At 31.9% G+C, this 23,927-nt stretch overlaps 1 protein-coding gene across 5 annotated transcripts in view; it reads right to left on the reverse strand.

The window, feature by feature from the left end:
- The window catches only part of LOC143255313 (uncharacterized), a 111,653-nt gene that overhangs the window by 51,183 nt on the left and 36,543 nt on the right, over positions 1 to 23,927 (reverse strand). For all 5 annotated transcript variants that reach the window (XR_013030544.1, XR_013030542.1, XM_076510778.1 and 2 more), the window contains exons 4-5: positions 6,884 to 7,048; positions 1,600 to 1,903 (exon numbers count right to left, since the gene is read on the reverse strand). Coding sequence is in view for 3 of the 5 variants with exons in the window: in XM_076510778.1 (XP_076366893.1) it covers positions 1,600 to 1,903; positions 6,884 to 7,048 (469 nt within the window). In the remaining 2 variants the exon portion in view is untranslated. The remainder of the gene's footprint in view (positions 1 to 1,599; positions 1,904 to 6,883; positions 7,049 to 23,927) is intronic.

Consider the following 23,927-nt stretch of genomic DNA (forward strand, 5'->3'; position numbering starts at 1 on the left):
ATGGGAGTGTAACGCACTCTTCTAGTACAGCTCCCTCTATACTGTAGAGCACTATCCTCACTTCAAAATTATGCAAAATGAAACACCAGCAGTGAGAATTATGCATGGGGAGTGCAAGAGGAAACATCTATCTATCAGAAATACAACTTCAGTATAAAAAAATATTCCAACACAATAACTTGCATTCTCTAATATAACAGCTAAAACCCAACTTTGAAATGGTGAAGAGAATGGTGCAAAAATTACCTAGATGAGTACTCTTCAGAAGGTGAAAGAACAGAATCAGTGGAGTGCAGTATCCTAATGAACTGGGTCACACGTGGGTTCCTACATGCCATCTGTACCACATATAAGCTTTGGCCATTGTAAAGATATATATCCCTAAATGAGGCAGAAAAGACACAGTTCAAGTTGTGATTGGATCCATCATATGTTATAAAATGGCTATGATGTATCAAACTGTATTTGCTAGGTTAATTCCAGTTCAAAAACAGGCAGCATCGAGTATTTGTCTTCTTGTCCACAGGAGGAGAAGGGTCTTAACTACCTTCACCTCAAATCCAGGAATGAAAGGAGAAACAACTTCCTTTCCAACAACCCAGCTATAGCAAATGTGTGCAAGGCAAGTAGAAAACCAAAACCATGCTGTTTGGGAATCTGACATTCAGAAAACAGCGAGAAAGGGGGAATGCAAACATTGTGCATCAGCACCAGTCCAAACTCACATGCATTTGTTTTTCAGTAGGATGTGCTCTCCAGGTGATTTATAGCTTTGTTACACAGGTTTAGTAGCTAGACATGGTTCAAAGTGCAATAACACAATGAAATGAAATTAAAACAGATATAAGCACTTTTAAGATAAACTGTCATTTTATGTTACAATCTGTAGTAATTCTTTTAAAAAAAAAAGTAAAGGTTTCTTTGTGGTGATTGAATGTTTGTCAAATGGACCACACTTGTAGTGACAGGATACAAAAAATAATGGTATAAAAAGTAATAAATAAATCTTAATACGTTATATAAAATACAAAAAAGTTAAATACAAAACTTTTCTGAGAAAGATATGCATGCAAGCTACTCATGAATTATATATTTTAAAAGTGTTAGAAATTAACTAAGAACTGTTATTTTGGTGAACCTTTTCTTATGCTTCTATAGTTCATGATCTATAAATCATTTTAAACAATGATGATATTAATCACACATTATGCAGAATATTCTGCAAGTCATTTTTTAAACTTCAAAAGCAAACATGTAACTTGTATTTTCAAATGAATCTTGTATGGAACGTTTTTTATGTTAAAAATATGAAGATTTTATGTGATGTTTTCTGTAATAGTTTACAAAAGAACATGATCAACAAAATACTTCATATATTTTAGAATGACATTTCAAATGTGGATATACGTGGTGAAAATAAGCTACTAGTTTTACAAAGACAAAAATATTTTCAGGGTTATTTACACCAACTACAAAATTATAAATGCAACAAAATAAATATCTATTTATAAACACACATATATATATATATTTAAATATATACATTTAATTAATACTTTCTGTATTATACATCAACATAATTTTTAACAATCTTTTTACCTTCATCGGATTCACAATGTTTGTTCTTCACACTGTTATTAAGGCCAGATGTTGCTATGGCAGAAGCAAAAGCAGCTAAATTTGGATGCAACTGAACAGGCCTAGCTGGAATGATTTTGGTAGAACAAGCCTGTGTCGTGATTGGACCTCCAGATGTTGTTTTCTCAGTTGTTCCTGATGTCACTAATTCAACTTTGATTGTCTTTAGCAGAGTTTTCTTCTGGGGAGTTGCCATTTTAACTTGTGAATTTTTCTCATGTTCTACACACTTTGCTTGTGCCGATTTAGTTTGTGGTACCATGTTCTGTCAAGAAAAGTAACACATGCTAACTTCAAAATATAAGCCCTGAAAAACCTAATAAGTACCAATTACACTATGGAGTTATCAACTATTAATACTGTCATTATGAAATAAATATACTCAATGAATAAAATCAGTTGCTAGACTTCATAAAATACTAGTACACATGACACATAAAAGAGTGAAGTTAGAGTGCACTCAAAAACTCTTAAGTCCACCAACTAATCCAATACAGGTGTCCTGTAAATGTTGAAGAAAACTGAAGACAAGTTTTTGAAATCTACAAGCTACTCTACTGATAACAAATTTTATGAATTCTACATCTTCACTATTAACATTGAACCAATAAATGAACAGAAGATTCATAACTACAAAGAAACTGCTTAAATGTTGACTTTGAAATGGAACAAAAAAAGCAAATGTTGAAAATGAAAATAAATTATCCATATTAAATAAAACAAACAATTGATTTGTAATCTTTTCATGGTGTATGGTATCAATATGGCATATCCAGTTACCTGGCTATTAGCCACCCTCATACGTTGCAATTACTTAGGTTTAAGACCCTAAGCCCACTCTATTGAACTCTAGTTAAAGTGTGCGAGGAATTTAAAAGTGATCTCCACTGGAAGAGTTACAGGATTATTGTCAAAACATCTTCCTATTCTACAATTGTAGATCTATGAAAGGTATAAAAATTAAGTATTACTAAAAAACATATAACTAGTATTAAACTGTTAATGTAATTAATTAAGCAAAGGAGGGTGTGATTTCAGTTACACAAAGGGTGTAATGACAAAAGTTACACAGATTGATAGACGAAGTAACCCAAGAACACAAAGCAGCAATCTCCTTTGAAACCACAAACATGATAATTCACACAAAACACATAGCCAAACTGATGATCAACTGCTGAAAGCTCTAAGTGGTAACTGGTATGTGATAAATAGGAGTATGTTGTCACAATAGACAAATTATACAAGCTGGCAGTTTGTAGTTGCTGTAGCATAAATTGAAGTATTTTTGAAATGATAAAGTAACTGGAAGACTTCTGACATGGGATGAAATAAGCCAATATTTCTCACTTGAGTTGCTTGCCTTTATCAAGGCAGTGCAGTACAGAAACACACAGATATTTTCAACTGTTTTTAATTCTAGTGAATGGTATACTGAATATGTAATTTTCCTGTCAGTTTTTATTAAGCTCATTAAAAACATTGTATTCATTAGCCTTCTTACTTTTGTAGATTGTGTTGTCTTTCTATTTTTGAAAATAGATTAAATTACTTATTTTGTAAAAGCACAGTCTTCAGGTTTTGTGCTTCTATTGTGGCCTGTTGTTGAATGGAGCTCCTCTTTTTGTGTATTTAGGATGATGAGACTTTTAACCTGTTCAGTGCCGTAGACGAGATAACTCATCCAAGCTAATTGGTAACACAGTGCCATGGATGAGTTTATTCATTCTCAATAATACCTAACATCAACGTTACACGTCAGCACCATACATGCATTTGACCTACTTACATATTGTTTCGATCAAAAATGGCATCACGAAAGAGGTTACAAAATGAAGAAGCATTAGAGTTGTATTTTGAACTTGGTTCGGAGTTTCCGTAGCAGCTGAAATACTTGGCAGTCAACAGGTTAATGATTTTTATAGGGTTTGTTGTAATAGGAGATGTGCATGTGTTGTATTTTTACTAATAAATTTTAGTCTAAGAAGGCTAAGTTGTGTTTTTTCTCCAAATGTTCTAAAGAGAACTTAATGTTGGGATGGAAAGATAAAAGGTCTGAAGTTTCAGTTCACAGTTCTAGATACCAAAAATATCAGTACATCTACATCATATATCTGTATTTGACAGTAGGGTTATTGTTGCTTACTACTTTTGTTTTACAGTGTGCAAAAAAATATTACAGCAAAACAGTGTAATTTTACTACCCACAGCTATTCTCTTAACTTAGGTTATTGGTCCCAACCTGATAGCAAAGGTTCCACAACCCAGGGTTGGAATTAAGGGGTGTTGGTCCCTATATCCCACATTGGTGGCTAAGACTATTGCACTGCAATTATACATGTAGATATATACATATACTTTTAATTGGATCCCCACTTTTAGCTGTAGGATGATGTGTTTCAATTCACCAGAATCATGACGAGAAAGTAGGCAACACCAAAGTGGACAAATGTTCTCCTCCACTTTAAGAAATTCAATGGGCAACATGACAGGTTCAGAATAACCAGATTATGTATGTCTTACTCAACCAAAGGTACAGAATTATGTACATCATACTAATTCCCCAAATGAGTGGACAAGGAGCATTCTACTCTTCCTGTGCTTAGCCAAGAACCAAAGATGAGACCACTTTGCATTTAGAATTATGATGAGATAGTGGGCATCCTTCCATCTTCCATAAACAACACACTAAACAGCCATCGATGAAAAAGAAGGTCCAAGCAATCCTCCCATTAGTTTAAAATAAAAGCACATCTGACTAAGCAACACTCTGAGATCCAGTAACAAAAAAAGGTAAAGGACTCTGGAGAAAAAAAAACAAACAGAAAAAAGAAAAAAGTACTTATCTAGCCCCTTTAAAGGAATTTGTTTGGGGCACATAACACCTAAAGGCTCTGATAAGACATAATAAATGAAATAAGTCAGATTAGTCGTAAAAGTGAGAAATGGCTGGAAAACGAAAATGGGAAATGGTGAGGACTTTGGGGTAAAAAGGATTCAATTTCCTCGAGATACACCACTAGTGATAAGTGTGCATTTCCACAGATAAATAACCACTGTGAGTCTATGAATAGATTTAGATAAATACAAGGCAACTATAGACATTACACCACAATGTCACATAAAGGACTGTATAACTTCCATATCCGAGTTTCAATTTGGGAATGTCTTAGTGTAGAATGTCATATGAAGATTGTCTCAGAGATGGCCAAAGATGAAGTGGCAGAGATAAACACTCTTTAAAACACAGTAGAACAGGAAACAACAGTTGAGCTGGCCAAGCTTGAACTACCAAGAGTACCCAACAAGCAGTGGACTGAATCATAGCCAAAATTCTGGGTAACAGACTACTGGGGTAAAGGCATAGAGGTACAATCCTGTCCAAATGTGACTGTATGCATTAATTGCTAAAGTCTGAGAATGAGGTACTGTGGATCAAAACACCTGTAATTCAGAGTTCCAATGAGCAGCAAATGGGTCAGTTACGGGAGATCCAAACTGAGAGCAAATCCACCAAAAAATCTTATGATGGAGCATCCATTTGGTGGCAAGATAGGTAATATAAACAAGAAAAAACCAACAGACAAAATAAAATCACACAGACAGGAAAAAAAAAAATTACAAGTATTTCAGAAAACAGTATCAATCCAAGCCTAACTCAATTATTGAAACCAAGTAAACCAACCACTAAGGAGGCTGATATGAAGGGAGTGAGCCCAGTAAAGACCATCCAAAGTTTGACACTAAAGCTCCTGAGAACATGTGCCCCCTTGATGGGAAATGTAAAGAGACCACTGTGTAACTGTCTAAATGAATCATGACAATTTATCCTTCAACAGATCCAGTCCTTGAAACATAGTCCTTTGGACAGCACAAAGTTCTAGAATAATGTTGTGGGAAGAAGATCTGTCTACTGGAATTCTTGAAGTTATGCTTATCATCCAAGATGGACAAGATATTAAAGTTGGTGATAAAATGGATTTCTCCACTCTGCAGCTTCTGAAAGGAGTATCTAGGTGTGTTATTCTTCTAACTGATGATATGGTACCAGAAGGAGATGGTCATTCATATAATGACAAATGCACAGTCCCAAGGAACACCCATTTTGGGCTTACAAAGCAGACTTTATTTGATAATGTTTAGGGATCATTTCAAGTCTGCAGCAATTTGTCAGAGAGCCAAACCAGCATCACACAAAGCTTTTAGGCAAACTCTCTGCTCTACAAACAATTCTCTACAGTTTTTGAGCTGTAGCCCAACAACAAAAATTAATATGTAGTTTTAAACACTGTTTTTATCAAGATTCATATATGGAATACCAATAAATTGATTTCGTCTAGCATATACTAGTACCATATGCTAGCTCCTTATTAGCTTCTTGCATGATGTACCATAACAGTTATTTCAGACCCTAAATTTTATCAGGATGTTCACTGAAGCAGAACCCTTATGATTTATATGATATGCCCTTGGTACAAGTATATGGGAATTCTAAAAGATGATAAATACTCTCACCTGGCTCATTCACTTGTCAACAGAGATCAAAGAAGCACTACCATAAGTGCTGAAATTTACAATTTGTAATGGCATGCAAAGATTAGCCACATAAAATGGAAAGAATGACAAAATACTCTCTTGTTCTAATACTTTTGCATTGTACTGCACTCTTAGAAAGTTTATAATAACCTCTCTCTCTAGATTGCAACAAAGACAAGAGATCTATGTGATACTGCTAATATGCTATCTGATTAAACCATTTTACATGTATATAAGCAGCCAAATTAGAATAGAGTCAACTGTATGAAAGTGTAATATTACAAAAGACAAATTATATATTATATAAAAGGCTATACTTGTACAAATTAAGAAAATCAAGCATGATAAAAAATTGGGAAAACTAATGCACACAAAAATTTTGTGGGCTTGAGAGAGCCCATTTACAGAAATGTCATAAGTACTAACCCTGTTACTGTTGTTGAAAGCATGATAGATTACAGAAGCCTTTAGTAACAATAAATGCTGTTAAAGATATAGTCATCTTATTACACAGTTTATAGAGAATGACAGAAGAGAAAAACAAAAAAATGCACCAATCCATTTATTAACCAAAGATAAGTTTCAATATAGCAAGTAAAATTTTTATGCTTTCATCTAAAATTGACTGGGTCTATTTATTAAAACTTATGATGACACTAACTGTATGATTAAACACAGAGATAAATAACTACATTAACCTCCAAAAACTTACCATTAGTAAATTCAAAATGTCATGCCTGTTACAATCTGCAGCAATATCTGCTGGTTTCTTTTCAAACTTACTCACAGCATGCACATTTGCACCGCTTGTGATAAGACATCTAATGACATCCATGTGACCTCGCTCAACTGCCCAATGGAGGGGAGTCATTCTCAACTATGAAGAAATGCAAAAATATTAAACACAACTTATTTAGGTTTCTGACCCAATGTAAGATGGCCTTATATTATTTGAAAAACAAACTTGTTTTTTAGATGATCAACTGAGATCAACAGCAATAAATACAAATATTCTTTTCAGTTCCACATTCTGGGTATTTCCTGTAAATTAAATTTCAGTCATTGTTATAAATTTAAAAATGTATTTCAGACAAAAAGTACTGCCACAATGTAATATCTGCTGCTAGAAGTATTCTCTTTGGAAATTACCATTTTGCAAGCATACCATAAACATGATTGATGTGCAAGTGTATTTCAACTATGAAATCATCCACTGATCCAAATATTATATTTTCAAGTGAACCATATAGTATTATATTGCTTTTGTGTAAATTAAAGAAAACATACAAAACTAAATGTCATTTCTTTCCAACACTTTTACAATAAACACTTAAGACTATGTATGTTTCAAATTTTTTCACTAAGAAATGCCTTTTTTCCAAGAAAGTGCTACTTTGATTGTAGCATTCTATTTATTTATACACAAAACATTTATTTATTAATAACAATCACTTAACATTTCCTATATACACTACTGAATAAAATATTTCTACTGTTATATACAGCAGTTACACAGATGTGCAAATTTAAACTTCATAAAAAAAACTTTGTTTTTAATGACAGATCTTCCATAATTCATTTATGCAGATTTCAAAAATAATTTTTTTCTATCATGTAAGGATTTTTTTACAAATCAGGAAGATATAAAAACTGTTATTTAGATCAAAATATTATTTCATTTACTATAATGAACATTTTTTATTATGTTTTTCATGTTTAGGTTTTATAACAGTTGATACAACTCTCATGTTGCAATTAGTCTAGAGCAGGGTTTTCCAACTTAAAGAGTGCCTGAGGCCTACAACTACATTCACAAATCTAGTGGTGGGCAGCATTATATTTTTGTCAAATTAGGGCTTGTTGGTGTATTATGTAATGCAAAATAAAGAGTAAATAGACCCATGGTAGGGTTAATTTATGTCCTTTCAACATGGTAAAACGAGTTACAATTGGGGAAGGAGTTAATCTGAATGTGACTTACTTTACGTGATATTTGGACAGGCATATTTGTGAAAACAATGTATTTCATTGTGAAAATAAAAGAAAAATGTAATTTAAAAATGTTTAATTATGTGATAAATAAATTTAATGAAAAATGCTGCATATAAAATAAACTAGAATAGCAAACATATTATGATATTTAATGTAGTAAGGACATAAAATTTTCAATGTGAACTTTAAGGTTGCTCAGCAGCACTGACCAAATCAGGTATGTTGACATGGAGTTCTGTCGATGGTTGTCTCAGGAGGGGATGATGATATAATACGCCGAAGTGAATGTGATATAATTTAAAAGCTATAACTGTCAAGTTATTGCTGTAAAATTATAGAGGCATAAATGATAAACATATAGGTGCACACAAAATAAATTTTAAAATTTCATTAGCAAACATCAGGTGTAGCTTTCATGCATTTTTACCTCATAAGTCAGAATTTTTCATTTCTTTACTATAAAAAAAAAATGGTAATTTCTCAACAGACTTTCACAAGCTGCACATGGCCCATGTGCCACCTGTTGGAAATCCCTGGTCTAGAAAAATCTATAGTCAGTAGTTGTCAAAATTTTAATCATAACAAAATGTGACCCAATTTAAATGAAAATGATTAATTTATGTAAAAGTACATACAATGTTTCATGAAAAACTTTACCTACATGATGAAGAATATTGGATATCATTTTCAGATTCAACATAAAGAAGCTCCTTTTGAACATCCAAAAACTTCAAGATAATAAAGCCACTTCTGTTACAAGTGAAAATCTAATCACACTATACTGACTAGCCATTACATAAAGGCTTCCATCTCAATAAAATAACATTTTGGGACAACATGGGACCTATTGGTCCATCTTGGTTGTTTCATGCTCTAAGCAAAATTAAAATAATTAAAAAAGAACACTTAAGCCAATTCCATATATTTCATATGTTTTCAAGCTTTTTTTAAAAAATTCACTTAAATTTAGTTTTCTATAACATCCAAAGGCAAACCATTCCAAAGGCTAATCATGTTGTTAGAAAAAATGAAACTGTCTCAGCTAAAGATGACTCCTACCCTATCAAAATGTGTGTTCCATTATTACTATTCCCACTGTTAAATGTAGAAAAGAAAAAATGATGCATCAGCACTATCAATTTCCTTTACAATCTTAAACATCTCAATTGGATCTGCTCTAACTTTTCTTTTTTTCAAGAGAAAATAATATGAGATTTCACTCTCCTCGTATGACAACTCCCCCATCCCAGGCACCATTCTAGTAACCCTTTTCCAACAATTCAATGCCTTTCCTCAGATGAGGAGCCCAAGAATGTAGTTAGCCTAACTAGCAACTTGTATAACAAAATTACAGCCTCTTTAAACTTGTATTTAATGTTTATATAAATATAACCTAAAATTCTATTTGCCTTACCACTAGCAACAGCACACTGCTTGGATGGCTTAAGAGATTGCCTAAGATTGTTTTCTTTCATGACACTCTTAATATAATTCCTATACAAATTATATTTATAACCTAAGAGAACAACTCAAAATAAAATAAAACTTCAAATTGTACAGAAAGAGATACTATGGGCATGTTCTGAGAAAGATGCAGAACTGTCAAAACAAGCAATGAGCTGGAGGCCATCTGGAAGAAGGCAAAGAGGAAAACTAAAAAACACTTGGAACAAAACAACAGATGAAAATCAGAAATGAAGATCCACAAAGAATAAAAGTTAAGGTATGGCCAGTAAACAATGCAATGGGCAGCTCTCACAGTTACCTTATGGACCACCTGATGTTTGGAAAGGACTGACTGGTTGTGTGACTACAATCACAGTGTAAGCTATTCATCGTAAGTCTAATTTTCATTCAGTATAGAGAAAATAGTTCCAAGTTCTTTGCCTTTTATACTCATTTTCTTCACTCCTTCCATAATTAGCTTCAACACTGCACGTCACATATCTTTGCAAAACAAGTAGTTTTAAAGACTTTTTTCAAACCTTTATAAAACTACTCATTCATGTTAAGTACTGAAATGCAGCTATCCAAATTTACTTTTTGACAGCTTCTTTATTCTTCTACAGATATATTTATCGTATTATTCCTTACTTGTTGAGTAGCTACAGCTGTGACCTCAAGTCACCTTCAATAACACTTGCATGTACTTTCTATAGGTTTACTCATTTTCTATATTTTTTTAATGTAGGTAAAACTGACTATCAAATGTAAAATATCAGTATAAATTATTTTATCAAAAACAGGGCAGTATTACTTACATGAGGATAAGTATTGTGTGTCCACAAACTCAAGAATAAGTTATGCAAAGATTAAATTGAACATGAACAATGAAATCAAGAAAAAAACTGAACAGGAAAATATGATCTTTACTCAGAGTAACATCTGAGATCTTCACTAAAGCTGACTGGTTACTATGCTTGGTTTTAACAAATTTTTATTATTTGTTAGAAAGGAGTTTCAGACACTTTTGCACAAGACAGAGACAGGAAGATGAGTAATAGTATACCACACAAGTAAGAACAAAATTTCTTAGAGAGATATTCCAAAGAAGATACATTCTTCATCTCATACCAACTTGTCTGGGTCTCTTTCACTCCATAATCTGTGAAACTTGTATTCCACAAAAGTAATCACAAGAAAACACAGTTAAGCAAGAAGAATGACCACTGAAAGATCACTGGCCAAGAAAAGGAACAGTGTAAATTTAAGACTTTTAACATTCTACTTACCAAAATGTCAAGAGTTTATATAGTTATGTGTAAAGGATGCAGTTGAAGCCTTTTTAAAACTACCCACGATATCTGACTAAAAGTATATTCATGTTAAAAGAGGGTCAAATATAGTACATCTTTTAACTGGAACAAGAAGATTAATGTGGTTTAATTCTATGTGCATGACACAGGTTCACTGAAATGATTTTGTATTTGAGAATTAATGTTGACTATAATTCTGAATACATATTTTTATGAAATCTGACAAGTCTTTAACCCTTAAATGGTGGTCATCATCAACTGATGCTGCTACCTGCAACATTCCCACTGTTTAAAGATTAAAAACACCAAAAATAAGCCTGAGCGCAAGTAGATTTTCATGTTATGAATAAAAAATATTTGTTCATTTCAAAGTTTTCATATCTCACTCATATAATCTTTAGAATCTTCTCAATAAATCTCAAGTTTCTTTTAAGTAAAACTCTATATTTGCTATTTTGTCTACCTCTTACCAACTGCACTAAAATTATTAACCATGATCAGTGTACAGTAAAATAAAGTTATAAAATATGAAATCTTTCATGCATAACTTCCCTTGTTGCATGTAATTCTTGTCTTCAAAGTTTCAGGTACTAACCTGTTCATATTTATTTTCTGTAAATTTATGGTTTCATTGTTGTACTTAATTTCTAATTGAACATCAATTATCCTGCCAAAATAGTACACACAGTAGGATGTAATTATTCATGAATTGTAGACACTAAAATCGAAGTACAAGATTTTTGTAATCTTTGAGCTAGCTTTCAATATTTTTCTATTTAGTTCTTTAAATAAAATTTCATAAAGCTTTCAAATAAATATTTTAAAACAAAATATATGCCACAGAATATAATAGTACACACTACAACAATTCAAATTAATTTTTTCTCTTGTTACAAATAATTTATTAGCAAGTATCAGAGAGAGAAGAATAAAAAGGAAACAAATATGATGGGTTTGGTATATGGGTTTGACTTTACTTTTTTAATCCCAGTAAAGCAAAAAGCTACAAGGCCTGAAATTTATATTCTGGTTTCCCAATATCTATTGTATAAGTGCATAATTTGTGGTACATTCAAAAAATCATAAAAGAGTAAAAAGAAAACTTAAAATAGGGTAAATGAAACACAGTTCATGATACAGAGAAGAGAAAATTGGGAATTTATTTAAATATTTCCTTTTGAAATTAAAACTTGCTTTATAACATCAAATTTTATATATACATTTTGATCTCAAGCTTGTTTACATACATTGACAATAAAGATGTTCAATAAAATTTTGAATATAACTCTGTAAAAAAGTTGTGACACACATACTTTGACCTTGTCATACAAATTAATTTAAATATGATGCATTTAGTATTCACAATTCTTTTGCCTTTTGTAAATTTACTTATAATAAAAAAACAACACTACACATACTACATGTTAGTGAAGTTACTTTTCAACAATGTATTTTGATGTCTTTAGCTTTTTTTATCAGCAAAGAAAGATTTCTCATTGACTGTTCCTGGAAAATAATATAAATATAATAATATATAGGTTATGTTTCTCCATACTGTGGAGATATCATCAACTCAGCTTCAGTTTTAATGTTTGGGCTTCTACATATCAGATCACTGACAATGTAACAAAGTATAACTAAAATTCTAATAACATTGTCTGTATTTCACAAGAATAACATCATAATTAAATGTTATGATGCAAAGTATTAGAAATACTATACAATCACAAGTAATGCTAATGAACAGAGCTAGATGATTACCTGTTTACCTATGAGCATAAATTACACTCATTAATGGCAATTAATCTAAATTATGATTAAATCAATTACAAAGATAATTAACTGAAATTAGTATTTATAATTATTAACATTTTTTCATTATTCCAACTATTAAAGTAATCAAATTATTTACATTATGATGTCTCATTAGTTTCAATTAATTGAAGATTGTTCAGGCTTTATTGATTAGGTCATGACAAAATTACACAAATAATGAAAATTAGTTTTTCTCATTGTTACTATTTTTGATTTTTCTAAATATCCAAGTTTGATCAGTTGAATATAATAAGCTAAAGAACCTGAAGATCAGTCTATTATCAAATTCCACTAATAACCCAATTATATTAATAAATTAACTATAAATAACTTGATGACTTACACAATTCACCAAAATAGCTACTGATTTAAGGTATGAACTTAAGCAAACAATGACATGAAAATAATCACCTCTGATGCATACATATCTGGTAAAGTATTTTGTCAGATGTAAACATTCAAATTTCATTGTAATTTTCAAATGTACATACAAGTGCTAAAAAACAATACTTTTGGTACCAAAAATAAAATACAGTGACATCTGATACACAGTATTATACATATATACTGTTGGTTTTTACTAGAATTTTCACACAAAGTGCTGTCTAATGCACCAGAGGAAAGGCAGCTAGTCAACAGCATCCTGGGCTACTTTTATAGTATAGTCAAAGATTAGAACAAGTTTATGAAGTAACGTGTTGAAAAGTACAAAATCTTGGAATCACAGTCTAAGCACATCAACCATTAAGAAAAATCTGACATTCAGTGGTAGCATATTTTCTAAAAATGTATTTAGTGCATTCTGATGCCATAGTTGTTTCTTTTGTGATCAAATGAGCACCTAGATACACAAATGCTAGCCCATATGATAATTTGTCAATCAGAACTATTTTAGAGTTAAATTCACAAATTTTGATTTTTCCAAGATATACCTTCCCATGCTTTACATTGATCTACACAATTTTTGACACACATAGATACATATGCTACATAATTCTGTTAAGATTTCAAGATATTTACTTCGGTTCTTTAAACAGGAAATAATTCAGAGTATATTTTGAGCATTCTGGAAAGTAACTGGTAGCCTGAAGTGCAAGTAAAACTTTTTAATAACTTTAAACTGAAATTCAGTTGCCTATGGAAACTAAACTGCACATTCAATAAAGGAAATATAAACTTCTTGAGCAACAAAGCTCTATAAATGAATATAGAAATACACTACTAGTTTATCTTCTTACCTTATATAATTACTGTAACAATATCCAGAGTAAACACACATGGGATGAAAGTGGTTCAATCAAGAAATTAAAAATCATCTAAGTAAGTGACTTTTCGATACAAATATACAGAAAAATCATGAAACTTTACACACTCATTCTTTTACAGAACTCTCGAGTCTGGGTTCCAACTGATCATTTCTTCTACCAAAAACATAAACCTACCCTCAAATCTAATTATATGTCCAAAGTAGCACATTTTGGTGTGTGTTAGTACACACGCATTTATTAGAGAAAATTAATACTGGTAAAGTCTGCAGATAGTGAATGGTGATATAAATGTGGGATGCTGTGGGCTCAAGCACCCATTTCTCTCCTAATTCCTATTTCTATATCTATTGCTACTCCTTTATTTTATTTCTTTATGTGAGACTGGCAAATGGATGTTAAGACTGATAGATGGTGTATCCCCACTGCAATGTGGGTCCTATGTCTTCACTCACCTCTAAAACCTAGGGTAAATTTTATATCCCACATTATAGTTTGAACCCTGGGATCTTTATAATTAGTGCAGCATTTTTTATTATTTCTTAATTTATTTTTGTTTTGGCTTATTTTTAAGATATACCAAACTAATATATATATATATATATATATATATATATATATACACACACATTGAGAATGATAATTAGACTTAAGGGTAGGTTTGTAGAGATTCTGATGAGTTATTTCTTAGCACACAATTTAGAAAACTATTTTGAGGTTTGTTCAGTGAAGGTAAAATATTAACTTTAGGCACAAGTGTTGCTCTGTTCAATACTTCATCTCATTTTTATAAAATTTGTACTGGTAGTCATATTTGAAGTTCTGGAAATGGTTTGGTGCAGCACTTTTCATCACCGTGATTTCTAATGACAGAAACAACAAACAACAAATCTGTTGTTTTTTTTTTGATACAGAAAACAAGTGTCATAAAAACAAAAAAATTATAAAATTCAAATAACGAAATTTAATTTGAATGCTTCTCCACTTCCATTTGTATATTTTCAAAATGACAACTGCTGTTATTACAACTTAAATTTAAGGAATTAATACTAAGACCACATATATAACAGCTACAAACAATACTAACTGAAATATCCCCTAGGATTTTTTTAATGCTTTATAATGCAGCAGAAAGTGAAATGTTCAACTGTCACTTACTATTTTCATAAACTGTAAAAATCAAACTTTTAGAGAGCAAAATAAGTAAGAGATTTATTAAAAACTATGTACCACTGATTTCACATCAAGGCATGGTCTGCAATATATAAAGGAAAAAAATTATGGACCACTGTCATTTTCAAGGAGCTAAGTTATTGGTTTTAACATAATGCAAAACATTGTTTCATTATACTTCACAGAAATTGAAAATACATCTACAAAACATTCTGACAGTAACATCTGGGATACAAAACTAAGACTTATACAAAGAAATGTCAAACAAGCCTTAAGAAAAATTGCAAATGGCTGCACTTTGCTGAACAAAGCACTAATGAATTTAATTATTCACAGTCCTCTTTAAGTATTACGAACTATGACATAGATAATAACAGGGATCACACAAGAATTTGCTCAAAACTTCAATAGAACATTTGGGTAAAAAACAGTTTAAAAAAAAGCAGACTTATTCTTGAAACAATACTCAAAACCTTCCTATTTAGTAATTAAGATCATCCAAACATGATAATAGGTAAACTATGTGATCTGATGATTTTAGACAATATCAATTTTTTTTCCATTTGTTCCTTTTTTTTTTCACAAGTCTACAGCAAAATTATTTTAATATTTTTGCCTCTAATCTTAGACTGATATACTATATGAAAAGCTGTGAATATCCATGATTTATTTAAAAGTTGATCATTCTTCACTCAAAGTTTATTTACATGGTTATAAATATATAATATATGTCAGGTTTTTATGAGTGGTTTCTTCTGTACATACACAAAACCTCAGGCATGAAGCCACTGGGCTTAATAGTGTATTTTCATGCAAATAACCCACCCCATAATATATTCCTCCTACCTGAGGAAAAAGTGCTCTAAGAAACTTTTAGGCACATATTACTCACACTCATGCATACTCTGCAAGCCAGTGAGACTGAAAAATTTTGGAAAACAAGAAAAATTACAGAATTGTTTCACATTAACACAATAAAATCTTCACTAAATAGAAATTCTGGATTAGAGGGGAGTAACATGTGGCTACCATTGGTTAAATATACAAGTAGTCTCTTCACCAACTAGAAACAGGGAAAAATGAACCAATCATAACATGGCCTGTACCATCCACCAGAATACAACAAAAACTGACAACACACTCTGACTTACAAGATCAAAGGTAGACCTTTGAAACTTCATCTTCTGCACTTGTGTTTCTGCAACAGGTGATTGCCCTCAATTCAACTAAGATTATGGTGTTCGCTGTTGAATTTTATATAATTTTAAGAATTCATACAGATTACCATAAATTGTCATAAAAATTATTCATGAAGCCAATCACAGGTTAAAGGTCACAATGACACAACAGGACACACTGGAAGTGAAACCTACTTATCTAGGAATATGTGAACAATTAAATTGCAATTATAATGCATTCAAATACAGATAAATGCATTCAAAAACATTCATATTTATACTCTGTCCTTTAACCAGAGTAACTGGGATTGCTAACAAATATACATATTGGCCAACTGATGAATTACTCCATGTGTTTACTAAAACAGAAAAGAAATTAAGCAATTTTTGATTCAAAAATAAACAAAAAGAAAAACATATTACCCAAAGATAAGTATATCCTGCAGTTGGCATTTCTAAAAACTAATACAGTCTGCAGGTCATTTGTGTACAAATATGGTAAATAACCACTCTTACAGACAAAGCTCAACTGAAAGTGATATTTTAGTCATTTGTTTTATATAAAAAGGCTACTTTTCTACTGGTAAACTTTTATACACATTCAGTGAAGATTAGGTTTTACTCTAATCAGTGATGTCGAGAAACCCACTTGTTGAGAAATTTATATGCAAAAATGGCTCGTTTGGGTTGAGAAAATATTTTACATAGAAGAGCAAACAACGATGAACCTGACGATGACCGAAGAAGGTCGAAACGTTGTTTGCTCTTCTATGTAAAATATTTTCTCAACCCAAACAAGCCGTTTTTGCATATAGGTTTTACTCTAGGTATTACAAGATAATTAAGAATTTAAAATCTGCAAACAGTGATCATAAAAAAGTAAGCATGAAAAAGACTGGAGATCTACTGCTGACAGTTTGTTCAAGCTACAAATCTTTGTGATGACTTCACAATAAAAATAATTGCAAGCAATATCTATTACCAATAAATTTTGCAAAAAACTAAGTCCTTCACTTTCCATAAAAACACAAAAATCTGGTATTTTCCAATCATGCACATTAGCTGGAAATTATAACTCATGCATTTTCTACCACATTAATTGGAAACTGCCACAAAAAAGATTCTTGATTTTGCTCTTGCATACCATTATTCTAGCAACTATTGTTCATTGTCACTTCAGTATGCTTTCTCTATGTGGATTTACATGACTATTTGTTAGAAAGTGTTTAACAGTAGACAATTAACACAACAGATTTTGCTACTCAAATGATGATGGTGTTTCTTACTATTGTTTATATTTAGTTGAAATAGTGAATGCATATTCAGTATTTATCACTACTGTATAGATATAGAATTATTTCTCATAACTACTGCTATTTTTCAATAATTGGTGTTAAGGTAGCATTTGAAATGTTGATGGTAATTGGCAACTTAAGCTAGGTGTGTTACTGTTGCCTATTTTGCATGCATTACATGTGTTGTCTTATTCTAGCAAATACTTGTGTACAGCAAGTAGCTGACAAATGTACGTGTGTCCTGTAAACCTAACAAAACAAGTCACTAAGTGCTTACTTTGTATTTATCTGTGTTGCATTATCTTAGAAGAAACATTAATTTTGATGAATATGCTTTTTTATTGCTCATCTTTTGTTAGATAACACAGACATTGATGGAAGCTAGTCATTAAATCTGTGATGATACAATCTTGGTTTTCAAGATGGTCTTTTAAGAATAATTTTATATCTTATTTGTTGTAGTTGAATACCAAGACATGTTTTTATTCTTTGTTGTAGATATTTATTTTAAATAAGTTTAATGTGGTGGTTGGATAGAAAAAGGCCAATGTAGCAGTAACCATTGACAAATGTGTAACATTTAACCAAGCACATATGAATGAAAGTATCACTACAACTGGCCAATGTAGCAGTAACCATTGACAAATATGTAACATTTAACCAAGCACATATGAATGAAAGTATCACTACAACTGGTAAGTACAGTTGACATGAAGTCAAAATGTGGATCTGTAACTTGACAAAATAGTGCAGACACTATTTTCAGCCTTGTTTGCACATTTTTTTAAAGTCCCTAATTTTAGGCTTGAAAATACAAGCTTTAAATCTGAGTAAACCTTTTTTTCATACTTTTTTGACAATCCCTATTCCCCCTTTTTAATCCCTTAGCTACAGAGTTTTTTTGTTGAAAAAGACAATGCAGTAATCGATTGGATGCATTTGCAGGTTGTTGTTTAAAGGAAATGAAAGTATACCATACGGTGTGTTCTACAAATGCTTGTCAGTTTACAATCGCATCATACGGGTCATTCCACAGCTCAGAGGAAAGCAATATTTTACTAAGCTTGTATTTTAACTTTTCCCAACTTCAGTTTAATGATAGATAAAACATTTTACCTTTTTCTCAAATGCAGCTCTTTTGCTAGAGATAAATGTACTTTGAATATTTAATAAAAAACAAATAACATCTATAAACATATTATTCCAACTTTCCAAAAGGTCAATTTGGTATCTAACTGGCTGTTGAACATCTATCATGATGGATCATTGTTAAAAAACAAAAATTTGTATACATACCGTTACAAAGAACACTAAGATTTTTGCATGCATTAACAATGTTGTATATTTCAGGGTTTTCTCACACAATCATACCCCATAATTCTGTAAATGCTTTGCCAATTTAACACATGAATAATTCCATCTAACAAACTTTTCAAAGAATTGGAAATTTTATATTTCGACCCAGTGTTCAACCTGTAAGTTTTCTTATTTGACAATATATATCAAGTTTAAATGATATACTTTTTAAAACAATAATTGTTTTGGATAACTTTCTGGTTATATTATAAACCAGAGTTTAAAAAAAAAATTCTTAGTTTCAGATCTAAAAGAAAAAACTAATAAGATCACACAGAGACAAAATAATATATTTCACAATACTATATTTACAGTCCTAACCGTTCCCTTAAAACAAATGATTGTCCCAAGCTATTTAGCAATTAAACCCATAATAACATTTGCACTACTACAGCCTTCACCAATCATTTTAAAATAACTGACAACCTAATAAGGTAACCTGATGCTCTATTTTCATTGGTAAATATTTAACTATTTTGTGTATGGCAGTTAGGTGTATGACATTCATTATGCAAGTCCATTTGGATTTACATTTCTGTTTTTTAAATAAAGAATTTTCAAGCAATTACTGAATAACCAAAGGTAAGTTAAAATCATTAATCATTTGTGAAGTCTTCACACTAAAGACACAGTTTAAAAATCCATAAGCCTCCAGGTTCTATATCCTACCAGATATTAGATATTTGCAAAATAAATTTTGAGCTTGTTTTACATTAATAGTATTATTCTAACAATATCACACGAATTCATTTAACACTAGTTTGCTTGCAGATGGAAGTATGTGCAGCCTATTAGACTGTTGCCCAGTCATCCTATTTTGCATTTTATAAGTCACATTTTACAGAGTACATGTTTCTTGAAACTGCAATAAAAACAAGGTTATACCTTGTTGACAGAAGAAATGGAAGATGTTGGAATGACAGGGTTACACTTAAGAACTTTTTTTTTAGGATCAGGAGCATAGAAAAATTTGTTTATAAAATTCCAGGACTTTAAATCTCTTATGAGAAACCTGTATAAGGTACTAAACTAAATCTATTACAAAATTAATCAAATGTTTCATACAAAAACTATCATTGGTTCAATGTTCAGCTAGTTTTGTTGCAACATCAAGACCATCAGATTTTTACTACACTGTTGTCCAGTTACATTAGTAACCATTAAAAAAAAACAAAAAAACTACTAGAGTCAAATGCATAAAGGATGAAAGAAAGCACACGAGTACTGTCAATAGACAGTAACAGAGTAAGAATGGTTTCTATGTTAGGTTTGGCTGTGCTCTTATATATACATATTATTCAAAACTGTAAACAGAAGTTCTTCATAAAACATTGCTTGAATGAGAAAGATACAATAATGTACAAAGTGTAAAGAAATTTCAGATAAGGCTTCAAAGTAACCAAATCCCATTACTTTTCAGATAGAGAGATGTTTAAGTAAAAGTTACAAAATATATCCTGATCAGAACTGTACAATCAGTGGAAGTTGCTAATCAATTAACTGTGGAGTTTATTAATTAATTACAATTTACTTACCTGATTTTTGTGGTAATATTCACAGTAAGGTAGTTAAGGTTTTTATGACAACACATTATTATAATGCACAGTAACATACTGTTATAAAAATAGAAAAATGTACTTTATACATTCCAGCAAATTGAGAATTAAGTTACTTTCATTCTTTTTGGATTTATATCTGGTTTTTAATAAATTTATTGATTTTACTCTTAGTAAAGCATGTGTACCATGTGATTTGCCCACAAAGGATATCAAAACCCACATTCTGACATTGTAAGTCTGCAGATATACTGTTGTGCCACTGAAGGGGGGAAATTAAAATGAGTATTATTTATCAGTAATGTGGAGAAAACCCACATGTAGAGAAAGATGTCCTGATATACTTGAATTCACTTGTGAACCTTGAAAAAAAAGACTGTTTAAAGCTCTAGATATAACTGTGATTACCAAAATTAACATTTTTTTATACATATACCTTATGTCACATTGTTTTAAAACAAGTGGATTGTGTACTATGTGTTTATTGTTGAAATTTATTTAGAAGTCAAAGCACCTACTGTAAAGAATCCTATCTCATCCATATATAGTCATATGAAAAAGTTAAGACACCCTATGAAAACCTATGTATTTTTGTAACATATTTGGATATATAGATATTTAATCTCAATTTTAATAATACTGAGAGATTATAGGAATATAACTAAACAATTAAAACTTAAGAAAATACTTTTCAAGATTTCTGTAAATGTAATTCTACAAAAATGCATATTCTAACTGAAGAAAAAGTTAGGACACCCCCACATTTATTCCCACTTAAAATGGCTCAACTCACACACAGTTGTATAACACCAAGTGCACATGATTAGAAGATCGCTACTCAGCATTTTGAATGAGGCTTGCCCTATTTAAACCTCCGACATTTAGTCTGGTGTGCTCCTGACTGTTGAAGTGAGAGTGAGCACCATGGTGAGAGCAAAAGAGCTGTCTGAGGCTTTCAGAAAGAAAATTGTAGCAGCTTATGAGTCTGGTAAGGGATTTAAAAATATCCCAAAAGATTTTGAAATCAGCCATTCCACTGTCTGAAAAATAGTCAACAAATGGAGGGCTTTCAAAACAACTGCCAACATGCCCAGGTCTGGTCATCCAAGCAAGTTCACCCTGAGAGCAGACTGAAAGATGCTAAAAGAGGTCTCTAAACACCCTAACATGTCATCACGGGACCTACAGCAGGCTCTGGCTACTATTGATGTGAAAGTGCAAGCCTCTACAATCAGAAAGAGACTGCATAAGTTTAACTTGCATGGGAAGTGTGCAAGGAGGAAACAAACCTTTGCTCTCTAAGAGAAACATCAAGGCCACACTGAAGTTTACCAGAGAGAATGTAGACAAAGACCAGGACTTCTGGAATAATGTTCTTTGGATTATTTAGACACCACAACAGAGGACATGTTTGGCATAAACCAAATACAGCATTCCAGGAAAAGAACTTCATACCAGCTGTGAAGCATGGAGGTGGAAATGTCATGGTTTTGGGCTGCTTTGATGCAGCAAGACCTGGACAGCTCACAATCATAGAATCCACCATGAATTCTACTGTGTATCAGAGGGTGCTTGAGGATCATGTGAGACCATCTGTAAGAAATGTGAAGCTGAAGTGGACCTGGACCCTGCAACACGACAATGACCTAAAACATACCAGTAAATCCACCAAGAACTGGCTGAAAACTAAGAAGTGGAGAGTCCTGGAATGACCGAGTCAAAGCCCAGATCTTAAACCCTTTGAGATGCTGTAGGGTGACTTGAAACGGGCTGTACATGCAAGAAACCCCTCAAACATCTCACAACTGAAAGAATTCTGCATTAAGGAGTGGGGCAAACTTTCTTCAGACCGATGTAAGACTGGTAGATGGCTACAAGAAGCGTCTCACTGCAGTTATTTCAGCTAAAGGGGGTAACACTAGCTATTAGGGGGTAGGGTGTCCTAACTTTTTCCTCAGTTAGAATATGCATTTTTGTTGAATTACATTTACAGAAGATCTTGAAAAGTCTTTTCTTCAGTTTTAATTGTTTAGTTATATTCCTATAATCTCTCAGTATTGTTGAAATTGAGATTAAATATCTATATGTCCAAAAATGTTACACAAATACACAGGCTTTCATAGGGTGTCCTAACTTTTTCACATGATTGAAAACATCAGATGTAAACTACAGCAAAAATCGGCTTAAATATGTATAGCTGTAGTAATGGCAAAAATATTGTAGAGATTACAATCAACTTAAAGAATAATATTGACTGACTTTGATAGTGAAAAAAATATGAGAGCCAACTGGACTCAAACATGGTGATCTATGAACTTTATTAAACAATGAGAACTAGAGAGAATAGCATCAACAGAGGAGAGAAGAAATGTGGATGAGAAAAGAGAAACCAAAGGACAAAATAGAAAGAAAGAGAATAAGAGCACACAAACAGAAAAAAGAAATGTGAGAAAGAAAAGACTGGAAATAGAGATATTCAAAATACAAATTTAGCAAGAAAAAAAGGAAAAAATAGGAGAGACTACAAATAAGAACACAAATTGAAATCACAAGGCTTACACAAAAAAAAAATGAAGGACCCATAAATAAAAATGGAATCAGGACCAGCCAACCCAAACTTCCCACATATGATGAAAAGCAAGACAACATAAATACTTTTTTAAAGGTGTCCAGGAAGTCTGTCTCAGTCCATTTCCCAGTAGGAAAGGCCCACAAGTATTTACAGGCATGACATCCAGACCTGACATTATAAATTATGGAGAAAGGTTTTTACCTATGTTCAGGGAAGTCAAATCCAACATTGAAGAAACTGTTTCAGTTTGTACCACATCTACTGCAGTACTTCACAAAGTGAACTGACATGGCCAAGTGTGAAGGTAATTTTAATGAATTGTAAATTTGCTAATACATGAATAGTGCATAACCACATCCTTTATTGACATGTTACTGTTGTTCCTAAAGGAGAAATCATCAAAGGATATGTATAAGATGACCAAGGTTGCAGAATAGCATATGGAAATCCATGGAGGGAATATCACTAAAACATCCAAAAATAACAAGTTAAAGTCAAAATGAGGAATGGCTAACCAAAAGTAGAGTGCCACCTAAGGTGAAAAGAAGTCAAAAGATAAAAGGGAAATGGGATACTATGCAGTTCCAAATTGGAGCACACTGCAAGTCTCTCATGAACAAGAAACAGCATAACTCTCAAGATAAAGCGAAGAGGTGCTATGCTTGTTATAAAATGTGACACACTGCAAATGAGTGCAAGCCTATCACTAATAAGTTGCAGCAGAAATCTCAATATAAAGCTGCTGAAGCTACCTACACAGACAGTCCTGACAAGAAACAAGAAAAGAGCAACTGGTAC

This window comes from Tachypleus tridentatus, chromosome 7, assembly GCF_004210375.1.
Source record: "Tachypleus tridentatus isolate NWPU-2018 chromosome 7, ASM421037v1, whole genome shotgun sequence".
In the NCBI taxonomy this organism is placed as follows: Eukaryota; Metazoa; Arthropoda; class Merostomata; order Xiphosura; family Limulidae; genus Tachypleus; species Tachypleus tridentatus.